This window comes from Cryptosporidium sp. chipmunk genotype I, assembly GCF_004936735.1.
Source record: "Cryptosporidium sp. chipmunk genotype I strain 37763 chromosome Unknown contig_52, whole genome shotgun sequence".
NCBI lineage: Eukaryota > Apicomplexa > Conoidasida > Eucoccidiorida > Cryptosporidiidae > Cryptosporidium > Cryptosporidium sp. chipmunk genotype I.
In genome coordinates, this window is record NW_027125580.1 from 67,477 (window position 1) to 86,543 (window position 19,067).

A 19,067-nucleotide genomic window follows, 5' to 3' on the forward strand; every position below is an offset into this window, starting at 1 on the left:
TTAGACTACATTTTATAAGTCTTGAAAAGCTGTAATAGCATGTCTATTTATGTCATTTTCAAAAAAAAAAGAAAAGAAACTTTTTTTACATTTTTTTTAACTTTAATTGTATTCAATTTGTACTCCGCCGGTATATATTACTGCGCATGCACATTGACACTAAATATTGATTGCATGCGCATGCATGTGGACAGGTCAAAAAGTTGCATGCAACAAATTTCTTAAAAAAAACTAGTTATAACAGATTATTAAAAAAGAGTAGGGAGTATTTTCTAGAAAATATGAAGAAAACAAGGTTAGATTGGTTGATTGCCTTTTTTCTACTTTTTGGGGTATCATTAATAGAGGGTAAGAATGAAGGAGGTATACTAGAATCGATCTTGGGAACTACATTGAAGGAGTTGGAGAAATCCTTAGTTGATAATCAGAATTTGGGAGAATTGAATGATACAAAGAAGTTGAATCAAACTCAAGTATTAAGTGAAGCATATGAGGCAGATATAAATAAGAATAAAGATAATGTGCCAGTAGCAACATCTTCGCTATCTAAGGCTTATAATCCACTAAAACTTGGAGAGTTATTTATAGTACCATTGACTTCAGCAGTAGCTGATAATTACTATCATAGCTATGGTCCAGATGGAAGAGATCTTTTTTTACCAGAAAATGGTATTAGAAGAGGAATAAACCATTGGCTATCAGATGGAAATGCAATAAAAAAAGATATAGTATACTTTACAGGAATTCTTTCTGAGCCTAGAACAGTTTCAGGAATTGTAATTAACTGGGCTTCTTCTCCAGGAGAAGTTCGTATTGATGTTTCAAGGGATGGTTATACTTTTGAACAGGCAGTAGATTGGACCACAAATAGATTATCATCAAAAGAATTTGAGCAGAAGTTATATTTCAAAGAAAAGCCAATTCGCATTAGAAGAGTTAGAATCGGGATGAGAAACCCAGTTCATAGTTTCTTTGGAATTAATTTCACTGGTTTATTAGTTGTTGGTGCTCCAATTGTGCAATTAACAAGCGGTATAACATCAATGACAGAAGAGTTTTGTTGGCAGATTGAAAGCGGAGATATTTATTCAAAGGGTGCAGAGCTCGTATTAGGAAGTTGCATTGAAGCTGTGGCATCTGGAGATAGTAGAGAAATCTTTGAATTCAATAGCAAGGGTCAATTATTTAACCCAGTAAGTAAGTTGTGTGTACGACTTAAAGACAATATTGTAGGTGGTGGAGCTTTAGTTTTGGACGACTGTCGCAAGGCTAGTGATGGAAGCGGATTATTTGAATTAATGCCAAACAATCAGCTCAGATTAGTTAGAGGTGGAAATCTCTGCTTAACAAGCCCAGGAGATAAGCCAGGAGTGGCAAATGTTGCATTAAACTCAGCAGCTAGTTCAACAAGTGTCATTAGATCAAGTATCGAAAATGGCCCGGCAATGGCTGTTGATGGAAAGGATACATCATTTTGGTTATCAAATTCTTTAACTCTTGGTAAAGATTCTGCTGATGTTGACTTTATGATTGATATTGGCTCAGTTACAAAGCTCAAAGATATCTTTATTGAATGGAAGTATCCTGCCGTTGACTTTAATGTTGATTTAAGTGAAAATGGAAAGGAGTACCAGACACAGATTTCTGTGAGTAATAATGGATTAATGTCGACAACTTATTCATTAGAAGGAAAGAAGGCAAGGTATGTTAAAATTCATATGACAATTCCATCCCAAGATGAGACAGGAAAATATGTATATGGTATCAAGCAGGTGAGGATATTTAGTAATACTATGAGAAGTTCTATTGAAGATTGTAACAGTGCTAAACAGCATAATGATGGTAGAGACAAAATATTTCCACTACCATATAATGGTGACAATTTTGCCCCAGGATTATTGTTAAAGGCTCACGGAAATAGTGTAAAGACTAGATTGAATGAGTTACAAGAACTTTCTGGTAAGGTGACTTCGATATTACCGAATTTGGATGCATGCAGAAAAACTTCGGATGGAAGAGACACCACATTAAAGATGCAAGCAACCAAATTGGGATTTTTGTCCGAAAAATTAGAGAAATTGACCTCAGATTACAATCTCGAGTATAAGTTTACAAAGCCATCTTTAGGAGGCTCAGAACTGTATCCAGCAGAAGATTGTGTTGCTATCAAGAATGATAAGACTCAGGAAGCCATTAGTGGTTTCTATTACGTTAGACCATTCTGTTCAACCAAGCCTTTGAGAGTTTATTGTGACATGAACACTGGAAACACAATTTATCCAATGCAAATGAGTGTCCAATCCTCTAGAGCAGCCTCTTCAGCATGTGCGAGTGTTGGATTGAAGCCATTATTATTAAGAGACAAAAAGGAATCGGTTGTAGGCATTAAAAAAATGTTGAATATGATGAGCATTAGCGATAACAGAAGAATTATTCCTTTGACTCACGACTTCGGCTGTGACGACCCTAAGGGATGCAATTCACAATTCACTCAGCTAGGAAGTGGTGTCGAAGCATTTGCCTCTGCATTTCCTCAATCAGGAACCTCAAACTCTACATCTGAGACATTTCCAGAACTGGTTCTTTGCAGTACAAACACAAATTTAAAACACGAAAGCAACGCAATTTCTTTAGCTTGTGAAAGCAGATTCTCGGATATGAAGGCACTTAAGTCATCTCCTCTCTTGACTTCAATTTTAGTCAAGTGTCCAACATCATGTCACCCAGAAAATGGAGGTGTTGTCATAGGTTCTGACGTATACAGGGATGATAGCAGCATTTGCTTAGCAACAATGCATGCTAATACCCTCAACAGATCAACAGGACTTGTTCAAATTACTCCAATTGAGGGATTGGAAAGCTATGGAGCATCTGTTAGAAATGGTATTTCTAGCGTTGCATATAGTGGAAAGCGTTGGACAAAGAGCTTTGTAACTTCTAAATATGACGGGTTATGTCCAAATGATAGTAGCCTTTCAATGCTACTTTCATTTGTAGAAATGGAAAATAGAGGAAATGAAAATGTCAACATTACTAGTAATTATACAATGCCTCAAGCAAAATCTCTTGGAATGGGGGTAGCTGTTGATACTTTTGAAGCAATTAATATAATGGAACGTTATATGGATAACATTGGTGGCATTACTTATTCTCCAGCAATGAAAGAGTCTATTGGAGGCAGCCAAGTTTTGGTTTCGAAAGTAAGAAGTCAGTTGAAGCCAACTCAAATAATGGACTATCATACAAGAACTTCAGCTGATGATATGTTAGTGAGATTGCACACTGTTTCAAGTGTATTATATTATCACATGGAAGAAATCTTAGAGACAATTGTAGAACAAGAAGATCTATTAAACAAAGTTCGTGAATTGAAATCAACTCAGACAGGATTTGACAGCTTTAAGATGCCTATTAGTGATTTTATTCAGTACGGAAAAATCTTCGAATCTTGGGATACTCCAGGATTAGTCAATGGAGTTGGAAACTGGAGAATTCTTTACGAACCAATTGGTGGAGGAGGAAGAAGTGGAGTTTTGGGTCAGACAAGTTCGGTTGGTCCAAATCTTCCTGATAGAACTGTAGCTATTGGATCTTTCTCAAGAATCAAGTACAAAAAATTCTATGATATTGATTATCACGTCGACATATATGTTGATAGTTATGAAGGTTCCATTGGTTTGACGTTCAGAATGCAAAACTTCGAGAGATATTATCTTTTAGAGCTTAATCAGAATAAAAATGGTGGATTTAAGAGATTGATTAGAGTTATGGATGGTCAGAAGAGCATATTATCTACCAAGTATGATGGTGGATATGCCACGGGCTCCTGGCATCATGTAAGAATTCTTTTAACTGGTTCAAGAATTCAAATTTGGGTGGGAAGCGAAGCGAACTCGGTACAAGATGAAAACAAGAAATACTCCACTCCAGTTAAAGTCTTTGATATGTATGACAGCACATTATTATCAGGGTCTGTTGGATTCTTTTCAAGTGGAATCAGAGGAGGAGGAGTTTACTTTGATAATATTAATATTGAAGCTAAACCATGCACAAAGCCAACAATAATATCATCATTACTAAGGCCAAGTACACCTCCAACAGCTCCAGTTTGCAGTAGCTATAAGTCTGGCTCCTTTGGAGGGGTTCACAATGAGTTCATGTTCGTAGATCCAGAATTGTCCAATGATGGTCCTTCAAACTGGGAGTTCCGTTCAAATGTTGGAGGTTTACAAGCCAGATCATTGATTCAAACTAGCAATATTTACAGTATTAGCTCTGACAATATTGGTACGCATGCAATTTTGGGAGGAAACCGTCAATGCAACTCTGGAGTATTTGAATATTCATTTTTCCCACAATGCCCAAATGGCATTATTGGTGGGATTATTCACTATGAATCCGAGTCAAACTATATCATCTTTGAAATGGGATCATATTATTCAAGAATCAGAGCTATCAAGGATGGCGTCATTAAAACCATAGCATCCAACGTATTTATTGGATACCAAGTTGGAGTTTGGAATAATATTGAGATCCAATTTGGTACTCTTGGAACAAAAATTCTCGCAAGTACTAATAATTATGGTAAGACACAGTTATTATACTCTGGTTCTCCATTGGGTATCCATGATGGTTCTGTTGGTCTTTCATCCTTCAGATGTCCGGGAGTTGCTTTCCAAAGTATTCAATTAAAGCCTTTGTCAACAATGAAGGGTATTTCGGGTTTGTTTGTTGAAAAGGATTCATTACCAAAGACAGGAGAAGAAACAGAAATCCAGGATGAAAAGAGTGCTAATACTACTGTTGCTACTACATCGAATATGGACAGTGAAATGACTTGCCAAGCTGGACATACTACATTGAGAAGGAAAGATTGTGAGAAGCTCTCAGGAGGAAAACAGTGTGAGGCAAATTACTGTTCATATTGTTGTGAAAATGGTGCAAATAGGACATCCAAGGAGCAACTAAAGTGTAAGCAGGAATGCCACAAGAAAGATATTATGGATGAGCAGAGTAGGAAGGTATTAAAGAGGCTTGGAGATTGCCACAGTGAAGATGCTGTCAAATTATATTCTGATAAATGTGATGCCACTGAAAGAAGAGGCCAATTCACCATTAGTATGCTCAATGATGAATGGACCAAACAATTCGTCTGCTTTGTAGATATGTGTCAGATGTGTTGCAATACTCAGCCTATGGATGGAGTTACAAAGGATTCCAAGGCTGACGAGGCATCACTATCAGAATGTTACTTACAGTGTATTCTACAAGATTATAAAACAATGTCAATATCTAAAAGAAGCATAAAATGAATGAATTAAAAGATTAATTACATTATAATAAATTTGATATAAAATATAACTTTCAATAAATATTATATATATAATGAAGAATGAGAAGATAAAAAAGAAGGGAATTCTGAAATAGCAAATCTCCAAAAACCTTAACATTCAACATCCAAGTGTTTGTCTTTGAGAATGAAGCCACTCGGTGGAGGAGTATTACAAGAAGATTTGAGATCACTGAGAATAGCCTCAAGTTGTTTGCATTGGCCTTTAATCGGAAAGGGATTTCCCTCTATTAATGCATATATTTGGGGTAATTTGAATCTCAGAATATAATCAATAATCTTCATGAATTGGTTTTTGAATTGAGAAAAGAAGAAGTGGGGAACGATTTGTATTACAGCCAATGCGACAAATACAAATAATCTATGAGGAGATTCTCTATTTAGTAACTTCACAAGCCATAACCATATTTTACCAAAGTTTCCCCTCAGAATATTGATTGATAAGTAAAATCGAACTATAGAATTCAATCTTTTCCCAAAACTTTCTTCAGTCTCGTTTTCTCTTTTCTTTAAGTCTTCAAGATTACTAGAATATAATACCCGACACTCCGTAAGAATTAAACCTTCAAGAAATGCTTCAAATTCATCATTTTCATCCAGAATATGTACGCAAGAATATGCATAGCTCCAAACTGAGTCGGGGAAAGCAGAGATCTGAGTCCAACATTGATCTATAAATAGGGATGCTACCATATATAATCCATAGCTATACATTGGAGATGGAGATTCAGAAGAAGCAATTATAGAAGTTGAAGATGATCTTAGACCAGAAAGTAACTCCTTAATTCTCCTCGAAGAAGATAAAATCTGTTGATGTGTGGATGATATTTGGTTAATCGAAAGTTGAATAGTCTTCTTAACATTAGTCCTCGTAGACTTAATTGAACTTTCTGTACTTGAAATAATCTCCTTATATTCGTTGGAGTTCTGATAATTACTAATCTTTTCAATGTAAGCTTTTCCTTGCGTTTCAAAATTGACTTCATTTGTGGAGTTATTAAGACTTGGATTGAGTTCTTTTCCTTTTGCTTCTACTTGAGCTTTTTGCCTCTCTTCTTTTTGTTCTTTTTCCTTCTTCAGTCTGAGCTCATCCCGCTCCTTCTTAAACCTTAATTCTTCCTGTTCCTTCTCCTTCTTCAGTCTGAGCTCTTCCTGCTCCTTCCTTAGTTTGAGCTCTTCTTGCTCTCTCTCCTCACGTTCTTTTCTTTCTTTTTCCTTTCTTTCTTCCTCTTCTTTTTTTTTCTTATCCTCATCTTCCTTATTTATTCTCTGAATTTCCTCTTCAATTTCCTGAATATGCCTATTAATTATTGGTGAGATAGTATCTTCATCTTGTTCTGCTTTCTCGTAATTCCAGTCATGTTTCATAATTGGACTTACTTTTTCCTTAAAAACTTTATCATTTCTTGCATATTTTGCCTCCCAGCTAAAAACTAAATAGTTTAAATTTTGACTCAGTTTTTCCCCATCCATATTATCAAATTCTTAACTATCTTCCGCTTATCTATATGTTTTAGCCTATTAAATGAATTATTTCCTTCTCCCTTATTATTATATAATTAAAACACAAACTACTCAAAGTACTTTAATAATTTCAAAGCGGAGTGATGGCTTCAAATAGTATCAAAAATTCACACATATTATCTCAATTATTGCAAATAGCTATCTTTTCAGTTTCTGAAATTGTTAATATTACCCCTAATATTAAATTTTTTCCCAAGTTCCCGCCCAAAGTTAATACGTGCATATTGCAAGCATGAAAAAAAAAATTAGCAAGATGTATAAGTAGGAAGGTAAATGGAAATCTGAGATTGAGTAGATGATAAATCACAGTGATGGTAGGGACACAAATATTTCATTCTAAATTCAAAGGTTTAGAAAGGAAGACATTGATTCAACATAGGAAAATAATCACATTGTCGAAAAAAAATAAAGAGAATTTGGTATTATTTTTTTTTGTAAACTATTTTCTGGGCTTATTTTTACTATATATATTAGTTTTAAGATTATATTTTATTATTGCCCCATAATTAGGCGCATAAGAGTATTTAACTTTTACTTGCATGACCGCATGCACTAATACCGGTATTAATTGAATTACATGCAAAAAAATGGGGAAAAAATAAAAAAAATGAGTGCTGAAGTAAAAAATAGGTTCTTCCGCATAACTAAATTTTCTTAATTAATAGGTAAAATGTCAATTTCTCTATTTTTTGAGTATTTGATACGTTACCCAAGTTAAAATCCTACCTCCTCAAAGTTATTCGCAAAGCGAATTACATGAAATTTAGTACAAAAAGAACTAATGGAAACTAGAAGCCTAATGTAACTAGGCGAATGCTCTGAAACACGAGATAAGCTGTAAATGGCACAAAGGAATAAAGACAAGCGAAGCTTTTTAATATTAAAACAATATTAATATTCTAAAATAAATGTCCAGTAGTAATTCGAATTTCAGGTCTACTGCTCACCGTTTACTTTTGAAAAGTAGTTGGTCTGGATGCAGTAAATGTTGAGCGTAAAGCCTTTGGAGCCATTGGTAACTTTCTGATAGCTGGGAACTTGAGCTTGGAGTTGAAGAACTGAGTAGTCTTTGGCCTCTTTGCGAGTTTAGCATCAATCTGAGAAACGCGGATAATCTGGATGCTGCTACGTTGAGCACGGTGAGATCCTGCAAGCTCCTCATACATTTGGCTAACAGCTCCAGTCTTGCTGATGTCTCTGTACTCCTTATACATATATACAACATTTGTACGACTTCTGTATTGAAGCAAGATTGCAAAGTTCTTTACATACGTTGGTCTCTTCTCGAAAATACGAGTAACTGAGAGAATCTCACCATTGGCCTTCTTGACCTTATTCAATCTTGACATAAAATAGAAGAATCTACTCTTCGCAACAACTTCATTTGGAGCAAAAATGCAAACTCTGAAAACTTTTGGGTGTGGATTAAGCTCTGTTGGCTTTCCACGTCCAATAACCATATATTGGTTAACTTTCATCTGCAATGATGGATCTGGCATTGATTTCTTCATCTCTTTTTATTCTTTATATTCAATCAATACAAATCTAAATACTTGGTTTTAAAATATTTCTTCAAACCAAAGAACTTCTCTTTATTTACCTGAGTATCTCTAGTAGTTCTGTTCTTGTGATTTCTAGAACTTAATTTTTTTTTGTATATTAATGTATGTCTTATATACAAAAAATTTAGACTTATTTTTGTCAATTTTTCCTTTACGGAATTTTTCAACACGTCTCAAAAATTTCTCTTATTCAATATTTTACATAATATATTCTTATTTATTTTATTGTTCATTTTTAAATAATTCTACTTTATTTAATGGTTAATTCTTAACTTTACTTATTATTTAATATCAAGGACCTTTGTCTCTCAGTCAGTTACCGCCCAAAAGCATTTGGCGCCATTGATCGAATATTAACATTTAAACACATTGCAAGAAAATAACTTGTTAAATTGTTAGAGGAATAAAATTGCGAGCTTTCAATTTCTTTTCATTTCCTTCAGTTTTACCCAGTTAATTGCTCTATGTTGCCTGCACTTTTGTTATCTGGTTTCCCTTTGAATTTCTTTATTAATATTTCGAAAATGCCTGATGGTGGGAATGAAGTACACAGAGATAGTGTACACACAAGGGATATGTTTCATTTTCTCATGTTTAATCGATGGCTATTGAAAGGTCGATACAAATGATGTTTAATATGCAGCTAGAATACATAACAGTAGTTTCTACGCCTAGTTTATGTTAGTTACGGAATTTCAGGGTTGCACTGGGGTAAACTTCGTGGAAAGGTAGGAATGCCTATTTTATGTTTCCTATACTTTAGCTAATTAGATTTGTGTTTAATTCATCTAATAGAACACTTAACTAAGTACAACTTTTTCACACAAAATAGATGTGTCACTGCAAGTGTTGCTTGTTAATCTGGAAAGCCAAGTAGAATTTTTGAGGATTTTCTATATACACAAGCTAATTTAAATATTTCTTTGATTATTAATCTGTTTATTTCTATTGAATATTAACAATTATTTTACATGCCTATAAAATTTAATAATTGAGTTGTGGCGCCAAACATTAATAAAATTTAAATTAGTATTTAACTATTTAAATAGGAATAAATAATTAATTTAAGTTAACAAATAATTTATTTAATGTATATATCTATATTAGTTAAAATAAATTAATTGTTTAGCCTCGGAACAATATAATTAAATACCCCACTAAGTTGTAATTAGTATACGGAGAAAAAAATAAGAAAAGTAAATCTTCTATTATGTAGGAAGATGGGAAAGGAACTAGAATTGTTATTGAGTGAGTGGAGGAAGGTGGCACTTTTGATATTGTTTTTAAGTCAGGTTTTTACTGCTGCAAATAGTTACAAACATGGAGACACTGTGAGCATAGTTATGAACAGAATATGGAAATATGATGAAAATATAGTTACATCAGAATTCTCATTCTATAGCAAAGTCCCACTTTGCCATGATAACCGAAAGATCGGTGAAATGTCCTTTAATGAAATTGTGAGAGGAGACCAACTAAAAATTATCAAGGCAGTCTTTGGACAAACTGAAAATGATAAGTCATTTTGTAGTATTAATCTAACAAATGACCAGCTTTATAGTATTAGGTATCATATAAGGAATAACTATGTTTTCGAAATTTACGTAGAAGATAAGGCAATAGCAAAGACTCTTGGTTATATTAATGAAAATAATGAAGCAATTTTAATTACTGGTTATGATTTTATAATAGGATACCGAAATAATGAAATTGTATCGTTGGATGTAAAGACTAAAAGAGAACATACTATTAATATCGACAAGACTCTGGAACTAAATAAGCCAGGAAAGTTATCTCTAATTAACATGCACTATTGTGTGAATTGGGTCGACAGAAGCAATGAACCAGCAGGAAAAGTTGAAAAAAGCGTGGTAAAGATTCCATTAATTAGATGGCTTGGTGTTTTTAATAGCTCATTTCTCACAATTCTGATTATTATGATGCTTTTGCTGATATTTATGCAGATCCTTAGATCGGAGTTTTCGAGATATTTCCCAATGGGAGAAGATGACCTAAATCTTGCATTTGATGATGATCCTATAGAAATGAAAGGGTGGAAGTTGCTGCATGGTGACATCTTCAGATCTCCAAAGTACAGAATGATCTTGTCATCATTTGTTGGTAATGGAATTCAAATTCTATTCGTTGGGCTTATTATCTGCATAACTGACAATGTCTCAATGTTCAGAAACCTTTATTTTGATCTTGAAACTCTCAAGTTCTTACTTGTTATTTTCACAATCTCCTCCTATATCTCTGGATTCGTCTCTTCATATATATACACTTCCATGGGTGGGAAAAAGTTCAAGTATAATATTTTTCTTACCTGCTTTATCTACATATTACCGGTATACTTATTGGTGATTTCCCTCAAGTCCCTAACTTTGGGTTCAGGACCCAATTTTTTTAACATTTACTCCTCCATTAAGGTATTTGCAATCTATTCAATGGTCTCATTACCTCTTTGTTTTCTTGGAGGACTTTTTGGACAGAGGAGATCCAAAAAATACTTTAAGTTTCCTTGCAAGACGAACCGTCTCCCTAGACAGATTCCTAGACAAAAGTGGTACAATTCTCAAAAATTCCAGCTTATGGTCTCAGGTATTCTGCCTTTTTCTGCAGTATACGTGGAGTTGCATTATCTGTTCATATCATTTTGGAATTACACTCCCTTTTATTTCTATAATAATCAGCATCATAACAATTTCTTATTATTGACAATCAGTACACTCCTACTTATTCTTGTGGGTTCTACTTCTTCGATCATTCTTATTTATATCCAGCTTAACCTCGAAAACTATAAATGGTGGTGGTTCTCCTTCCTCAATGGATTATCCCCATGTGTCTACTTCTTCCTCTTTTCACTATATTACTTCCTTTCATACTCTAACCACATTTATGGATTCATTCAATTCAGGCTTTTTCTAATGTCAAATTTAATCATTGCCTATACTCTAACTTTGGCTTTATCGTGTATAACTTTCATCACCTCCTACGTATTTATCCACTACATTTATAAACATATAAAGTCAGACTGATACTGAAGCAGCGAAAACTACCATCTTTACCAAAAGCTCTATTCTACTCAATTCCATCCCTACGTCTGTTATCATTATAGTGAGAAGATGGAAGGGTGTGACATACTCCGTTATAATTCGCCTTGCTCGATATACAGGAAGAAGTTTTATAATTAGAACTAACGTAACTACTTTAAGAAATCATTTTACACTTAATATATAGCCTTATACTAATTAATACGTAGACTAAGTATTAAATCCTTATATTTCTTCTTGATCTGTGTACTCTATAATCCCTGGTGGATCGTAGTCCAGTCTTGGGTGCATTTCCATAAGCTTTTTGAGAATTTCACATGCTCTTTCGTCCTCCGGGGACATATTTTCTATATTGTGGAAACTTTGCTCCTGGATATTTTCTTGAACTTGGTTTTTCTCATTAAAAGTATCTTGATCTCTAGGTTGGTTGGCTCCATCGTTGTGTTCTTCAATTTGATCGTTTTGGCTCTGCTTAGGCTCTTTGTTCTCATCCTTTTCATCAAAAGAGCTACCTTTTTCTTTGACTTCTAGGTTAGAAGAAGAATTCCTTTGATCAATATTGGAGCTAGAGGCCTGTTCAATCTCACACTTTGAATCCTCCACTTTCGGGGTTTCCGCGAGCTTTTCACGACTAATAACGAAACTATCCTCTCTATTTTGATACTCTGGCCCCTTTTCCTCAGTACTTTGTCCAGAATTGACGTGGGCATCTCCCGCCAGCTCATGCAACTGTGCATGCAACTGCATGCTAAATCCATCCTCGGATTTTGATGATATGGCGGGTAAATGCTCCGAAAGTAATTCGGGCACGGAGTTGGAGGCTCCAGGTTCTTTAGGGACATTTTCAGCGTGGATTTTTCGCGACGGGAAGGGGGAGGAGTTTGGAGGCAGAGGGCCTGCTTCAACATCTGGGTTCTGGGTCTGGTTTTCAATTTGATGTGAGGGTTTAACAGAGTTGGCGGAGATTGTTTGTACTGGGAACGGCCCATAAGCTTCGTTAAGAGTTGATTCTGGGTTTGTAGATGCCTCTGTAGTTGTTTGTGTGTATGTTGGATCGCTAACTTGGTGGGAGCTTATAAAGAATTCAGTATTGTTTTCGTCATTTTGTTCTTCATCAGAACCATTAGAAGAAAATTTAAGGTTGACGTTTGAGTTATCTTCTTCTTTAAGGTCTGAGATAATGAGGAGCGACTCAGATGTATTGTTTACAGAGTCTGAGGGGTTTTCCGTAATCTGATCATTTTTAGGGATTTCGACCTCCCTTGGGCCTCTAGTCGGGTTTACAGAGAAATCTGGGATGTTATGGAGACCTGAATTAATCAGAGCCTGCTCAATAATGCCTTGTTTTTCATCAAATTGAGGCTCTTCCGACTGCTTAATTCTATAAAGATCAAAAGAGTAATCTTTAACAAGCAAATTTTCTTTGGGAATTTCGTCTATTTGGGGCTCCGGTCTTTGTTGACAATTATCTTTTTTATTGTAATTGTCCTTGGCCCTGTTTTCGTCTTCTTCTAAAAGATCCTTCGAAATGACTTCATTTTCTTCTTTTAAATTATACTGAATTGTGTCTTTTCCGTCCATACTTTGGGAAGTTATTTCTATATATGTAATGTTTCCATGATGAGGCCTTGAAAATGATACCTCTTTTTCTCTTAACGGAATATCGTATAATGGACCTGCAGCAATATCACATCCTAATAGTCCCTTACCTCCCCAGTTTGAGTTAGGAGTAATAAGTATCTCTCTAATAACTTCTGTCTCGGTGTTATATACAACTAAAGATAAAGGAGCTTTATCATTTTTCTTAACAAATGCTAAGAAGTCGTCAGTTGAATAGAAAGGCCTCATTAGTGTGCTGCTGGCAACTATGAAATCTTCATTTGCGATCAATCCAGAAGTCTGAGCAGGAGATGATTTCTGAACATTCACAACCCTAATTCCCTTCGTAGATATTTCCTCCCAATGGACTCCAATACCAAGCCCAGAAATTCGCTCATCGTAACTTAAGAATTGGTAAACTCTAAGGGAATTCAAAGGAGCATCAAATTCAACCACGTTAGAGTCAATTCCATCGACAAATGCGTTCTTTCCAAGCCCATCTTTTTCGGATTCAGCCGAGAATCTCCTATTAGGAGTGCTCCCCTCGGTGTTTTCATTGTATTTATATGGATTAAGTATTATAGTTCTTATCCTGGTTGACAAGGAGTTATATACGTTTATTTTTACTTGTTGCCTTCCAATCCCTTTCAATCTCTTCAAAAAGAAGTCGTGAGAGGCATCCGAAACCTGAGTTAGAGGAACTCCATCAATCCCTACAATATAATCAAAGCTTCTTTCCAATTCTAATAGTCTTCCCAGACTATTTTCTCCATAGTTGCAAATGCGAAATCCTCCGAGCTGCTTCGTCTGTGCACCTCCCATTTATTCCCTAAAATATTAAAACTTACAGTCTGGGAAACGCCTAAAAGAAATTTAACAATGATAATTTTAAAAATGACAAGGGCTCTATGTTTTTCTTTAAGTGGGGAAAATAAGTCTCAACGAAATAGGCTCCGAAGGAAATATTTCAGAGCCAAAATTCCAGAAACAATCTATTTTCTGCAGCCTTAATTAACCCGATCTCTATATTCTTCACCTTTATAATACTAAATCACCTCTTTTACAACAATTCACTATTCATTAATATAAATATTACAGTGAACATGGCGGCACAGTTTGGCGCCACGCGGGCTTAGCCTTTAAATTTCTCAAAATCAATTTTTGGAGCGACCAGTTTTGTAATGGAAGCTCTTTTACCTGTGAGGGCATTTCCAAGAGGGACTACAACCTCACTATCCTCAATGTAGTCATGATGGTTAGGTTTTGGATTGTTTTTTGATGCATCGGTGACCAAGTGACTGGAGTTTAATTCATCAGAGTTGGGTGTATTAGAATTAACAGCAGCTTTTGTGGGGTTCTTATCGGGAGTGTTATTATTGGCTTGCTTTCTTCTCTCTCTGATAATTTTCGAGACTTTTTTATGGACTTCAATCTCGCGAATACAGACCATCATAGCATCCATGAAATGCGTGGGAAGGTTTTCTATAATTGTAGTTTGCCCCGACTTGTTTCTCCTCGTGAAGATGATTTTGGATCTGCCGTAATCCCAATACCCATCCCTAAGGTCCTTTGCAAATATTATTCCCTTCTTTTCCGATTTCTCACCTCTGCTAACTTTGAGGTCACTCTTTGTGTAGTACGATAGAAATGCAATGGGGTCGGTTCCATCCATGATAAAAAATCTGACTTTATTTGGAGAAATGTGCGAATCCCAATTTCCGACTAGTTTTACTGCAACACAGCCTCTTTTCCCTATGTCCCAAGCTGTATGGTAACCCATTGCAATATCTTCTGGAATATATTCTCCTTTGGGAATCCATGCTGTGTTTCTGATTTCATTCATTTCTTCTGGACTTATTGCAGCAATCTCTTCTCCTCTTTGAATTTGCTCAACAATCTCATCATGTAAAAAATCTGGATTGTCATCGTCATTTGCCTTGTCTCTCATTCTTCTGTTTCTTATTCTCTGTCTAAATCTAACATCACCCAAATTAGAGTTATCTGCACTACCTTTATTCTGGAATACTTTAAGTTTATCTTGAATAACGCTATCAAACTTATTTGAACTTGAGGCTAAAATTGCGTTAGAATCCAACTTCATATCATCATCTTCGTCAACAGAAAATTCATCATCATCTCCATAAAAGTCATTCCAATCATAATCACCACTATAATATCCCTGTACATTTGCTAGAATCTTATTAACAGAAGCAGATTCTGCAGTCTGAGTTAAAATACTATTATCCAAAGAGTTCTGCATCTTGACAATATATTCAAGCCCCCAAAAGTTCCAGACACTTTAAATCGCTTCAAATTCTACTCCTATATCTTATCTTTTCCAATTGTTCATTTACATTCATTCTTAATTAGATTGCTTGTAATAAGAATTCCAAAAATGTGTGTCAGCCCGCCAAAACCAAACCATTATAAATTCAATAGATACAAATAAAATCTGAATTATGTCAGATTGGGAATCACTTCTGTTAGAGAGAATCAAAAAAAGGGATCAACCAAGCATTTCTGATCTTCTAGAGCTTTACGGATCGTGTAAGTACTCTTCTTTCCACAGTTTTCTTAACTTTCCAATCATTAATTTCTTTTTTAATTTTGTGCAAATTACACTTTTAATTTTTAATTCTTTTCTAAAAGATACTGAGCTTAGGAAAAAGTTTATCTCAGCTCAGCTCTGCAGTTCAAAAACTTCTCAAGATAAGAAAACAACTCAAATTGACAATTCAAACGCATGTACTAAGCAGGCCCAATTTCTACAGGCAAAACTTTCACAACTACAACAAGAACTCACCAATTCATATAAGAATAAACTGAACTTTGATGATTCTATAAGCAAACTCCACGAGAAAATCGATAGGCTAGAGAATGAAATTTCAGAAAAAGACAAAACAATTAGCAAACTCGAAAGGACAATTGCTCATTTGCAAGCTAACAAACCATAGAATAATTATGTATTGATTACAAACACATATATGCACTGGTAAAATTTTTCTTTTCTCCTTGTTTTTATTTATTTCTCTAAAGCATTTTCTTTCATTGCATTTCTTTTTTGCCTATGCCCCCCGGCCGGTTTTTATCAAGATGTGCCCGCCTAAATTAAATTATTTACAAGTTTCTAAAAATATATATATAGCAATAGTAACTAATAAATTTGAGAGGGGTTAAATAATAAATTAATGACCCACATAATAAATAATAATTTAAGTGAATGAAAATTGAAGAAAAGAGGTACCATAATGTGTTAAACGCGTCTAATAGCGGCTATTTTCTTATATAAGATATTTTGCTAATTAATAATTCGAAGTATTATTCTAGCATATAATCATCAGATATTATTTAGAGCTATAGACTGAAGAATAGTCATAAGCTATTCTAATATATATATTGATAAATATATATTTTATTGAAATTTTATTAGGTAAGAATAATAAACCCCTCTTAAATTTTCCCCAAAGAAAAATTACCCAACATTAACATTTCGAACATTTCAGTTTTCTTAAAGTTGGAAAGAATGAGGTATTTGAAAACCTTCATCTTCTCAGTTTTTCTGAGTTTATTTTTAGCCTTCCCAGTTAAAGCTAGCGATGAAAAGAAGTACGAAGGACCAGTTATTGGTATCGATTTAGGTACTACTTATTCATGTGTTGGTATCTACAAAAATGGTAGAGTAGAAATCATTCCAAATGAACAGGGCAACCGTATTACACCATCTTATGTATCATTTACTGATGATGAGAGATTGATCGGTGAGTCAGCTAAGAACCAAGCTACAATCAATCCAGTTCAGACATTGTTCGATGTGAAAAGACTTATCGGCCGTCGTTTTAAGGATGACTCCGTCCAAAAGGATAAGACTTTGTTACCATATGAGATTGTCAACAAGGACAGCAAGCCTTACATACAGGTTACTGTCAAGGGTGAGAAGAAACAATTGGCTCCAGAAGAGGTTTCTGCTATGGTTTTAGTTAAAATGAAGGAGATTGCTGAAGCTTATCTCGGAAAGGAAGTCAAGCACGCTGTAATTACTGTTCCAGCTTACTTTAATGATGCTCAGCGTCAAGCCACTAAGGATGCTGGTGCTATTGCTGGTTTGAATGTAATCCGTATCATTAATGAGCCAACAGCGGCAGCTATTGCTTTTGGTTTGGATAAGAAGGCTGAGAAGAGCATTTTGGTATACGATTTGGGTGGTGGTACTTTTGATGTTTCCCTCTTGACCATCGACAATGGCGTTTTTGAAGTCGTTGCCACAAGTGGTGATACCCATTTAGGAGGTGAAGATTTCGATCAGAGAGTTATGGACCACTTTATCAAGATCATCAAGTCAAAGACAGGAAAGGACGTTAAATCTGACAAAAGAGCCCTTCAGAAGCTTCGAAGAGAGGTTGAGAAGTCAAAGAGAGCTCTTTCCTCAGCCCCGCAAGTTAAGGTTGAGATTGAGGGTTTGATGGAGGACGTAGACTTGAGCGAAACTTTGACCAGAGCCAAGTTTGATGAGTTGAATGCAGACTTGTTCAGAAAGACTATCGAGCCAGTCAAGAAGGTTTTGGAGGACGCTGGAATTAAGAAGTCCGAGGTAGATGAGATCGTTTTGGTCGGAGGTTCCACTCGTATCCCCAAGATCCAGGCCTTGATCAAGGAGTTCTTTGACGGAAAGGAGCCTAACAGAGGAATCAACCCTGACGAAGCCGTTGCTTATGGTGCTGCTGTACAAGCTGGTATCTTAGCAGGTGAGGGTGGTAGCGACTTATTATTGTTGGATGTTACACCTTTAACTTTGGGTATTGAGACTGTTGGTGGAGTTATGACCAAGCTCATTGGTAGAAACACTGTTGTTCCAACAAAGAAGAGCCAAGTTTTTAGTACTTACCAGGATAATCAGCCAGCCGTACTTATCCAAGTTTATGAAGGTGAGCGTCCAATGACCAAGGACAACAACCTCCTCGGAAAGTTCGAGCTTTCTGGAATCCCCCCTGCTCCAAGAGGTGTTCCTCAAATTGAGGTTACTTTTGAAATTGATACTGATGGTATTTTACAAGTCAGTGCAAAGGACAAGGGTACTGGTAAATCTGAGAAAATTACCATCACAAATGATAAGGGCAGACTTTCACAGGAAGATATTGAACGTATGATTAAGGAGGCAGAGCAATTTGCTGAAGAAGACAAGCTTGTCCGTGAGAAGGTTGATGCCAAGAACGCGCTCGACAGTTACGTACACTCAATGAGAATGAGCATCGAGGACAAGGACAAACTTGCTCAAAAACTCGAGGAGGAAGACAAGGAGAAGATCAAGGAAGCACTCAAGGATGCCGAGGATTTCCTCAGCAGCAACCCGGATGCTGATGCCCAGGAGATCAAGGACAAGCTTAAGGAAGTTGAGGGTATTTGCAACCCCATTATTGCTGCTGTCTACGGTCAGGCTGGAGGGGCTGCTGGCCAAGCCGGCGGTGACGACTACTCTGGTCATGATGAACTCTAAAACTAAGTTTGTAAGAGGTGCTTCTATTGACCTTGATTTTTGAATTAACTAGCACTAGTCATATTAAGTAATAGAAATTAACTTATTTTTACTTAAGGAAATTGTTTTAGAAACTTGAACTTTTCCCGTTGTTAGTGTATTGTCCAGATGAATTCCTGTGCACATGCACTGCATGTAGGCTGATTTTGGTGATTTGCCTGCATGACTTGCTCGACAGTATAGGCTATTGTAGGGCGCCACACATTATTTGAGGATGATTGGCGCGCATGTCAGAATTAATACTATTTTTTATGGTGGGTGAAAATAGACTAGAGAATTACGTAATACTGAAAAAATTTAATATTACATTATAAAAATGTGTGTGAGACGCAATGTTTGGTCTAAATAATTGCAGTCTTAATTGTAAGGGAAAAGAATACATAAACTGAGGGGGGTGGGGAAAGGTTTATATTATATATATACAACGAACGCCAATAAATACATATATA

At 35.6% G+C, this 19,067-nt stretch overlaps 8 protein-coding genes across 8 annotated transcripts; 4 read left to right on the plus strand and 4 right to left on the minus strand.

Annotated features, from left to right (window-relative positions):
* Positions 1-281: 281 nt before the first annotated feature.
* On the plus strand, positions 282-5,312 carry ELE39_003405 (levanase and an apicomplexan-specific cysteine-rich repeat; the record flags this gene model as incomplete). Its single annotated transcript, XM_067346391.1, has 1 exon — positions 282-5,312. One exon carries the CDS (start codon positions 282-284, stop codon positions 5,310-5,312), a length of 5,031 nt encoding a protein of 1,676 aa, XP_067202857.1.
* Positions 5,313-5,443: 131 nt separating this feature from the next.
* Positions 5,444-6,823, minus strand: ELE39_003406 (GLE1-like domain-containing; the record flags this gene model as incomplete). The annotated part of the gene is made up of 1 exon (XM_067346392.1): positions 5,444-6,823. One exon carries the CDS (start codon positions 6,821-6,823, stop codon positions 5,444-5,446), a length of 1,380 nt encoding a protein of 459 aa, XP_067202858.1.
* A 1,001-nt stretch (positions 6,824-7,824) lies between these two features.
* On the minus strand, positions 7,825-8,385 carry ELE39_003407 (60S ribosomal L18A; the record flags this gene model as incomplete). The annotated part of the gene is made up of 1 exon (XM_067346393.1): positions 7,825-8,385. One exon carries the CDS (start codon positions 8,383-8,385, stop codon positions 7,825-7,827), a length of 561 nt encoding a protein of 186 aa, XP_067202859.1.
* Positions 8,386-9,656: 1,271 nt separating this feature from the next.
* Positions 9,657-11,474, plus strand: ELE39_003408 (endomembrane 70 subfamily; the record flags this gene model as incomplete). Its single annotated transcript, XM_067346394.1, has 1 exon — positions 9,657-11,474. One exon carries the CDS (start codon positions 9,657-9,659, stop codon positions 11,472-11,474), a length of 1,818 nt encoding a protein of 605 aa, XP_067202860.1.
* A 240-nt stretch (positions 11,475-11,714) lies between these two features.
* ELE39_003409 (Golgi reassembly stacking 2) lies at positions 11,715-13,910 on the minus strand (the record flags this gene model as incomplete). The annotated part of the gene is made up of 1 exon (XM_067346395.1): positions 11,715-13,910. One exon carries the CDS (start codon positions 13,908-13,910, stop codon positions 11,715-11,717), a length of 2,196 nt encoding a protein of 731 aa, XP_067202861.1.
* A 310-nt stretch (positions 13,911-14,220) lies between these two features.
* Positions 14,221-15,348, minus strand: ELE39_003410 (uncharacterized protein; the record flags this gene model as incomplete). The annotated part of the gene is made up of 1 exon (XM_067346396.1): positions 14,221-15,348. The coding sequence occupies one exon, from the start codon at positions 15,346-15,348 to the stop codon at positions 14,221-14,223; it is 1,128 nt and encodes a 375-aa protein (XP_067202862.1).
* A 199-nt stretch (positions 15,349-15,547) lies between these two features.
* Positions 15,548-16,042, plus strand: ELE39_003411 (uncharacterized protein; the record flags this gene model as incomplete). Its single annotated transcript, XM_067346397.1, has 1 exon — positions 15,548-16,042. One exon carries the CDS (start codon positions 15,548-15,550, stop codon positions 16,040-16,042), a length of 495 nt encoding a protein of 164 aa, XP_067202863.1.
* A 569-nt stretch (positions 16,043-16,611) lies between these two features.
* On the plus strand, positions 16,612-18,579 carry ELE39_003413 (heat shock; the record flags this gene model as incomplete). Its single annotated transcript, XM_067346399.1, has 1 exon — positions 16,612-18,579. The coding sequence occupies one exon, from the start codon at positions 16,612-16,614 to the stop codon at positions 18,577-18,579; it is 1,968 nt and encodes a 655-aa protein (XP_067202865.1).
* Between the last annotated feature and the right edge of the window lie 488 nt (positions 18,580-19,067).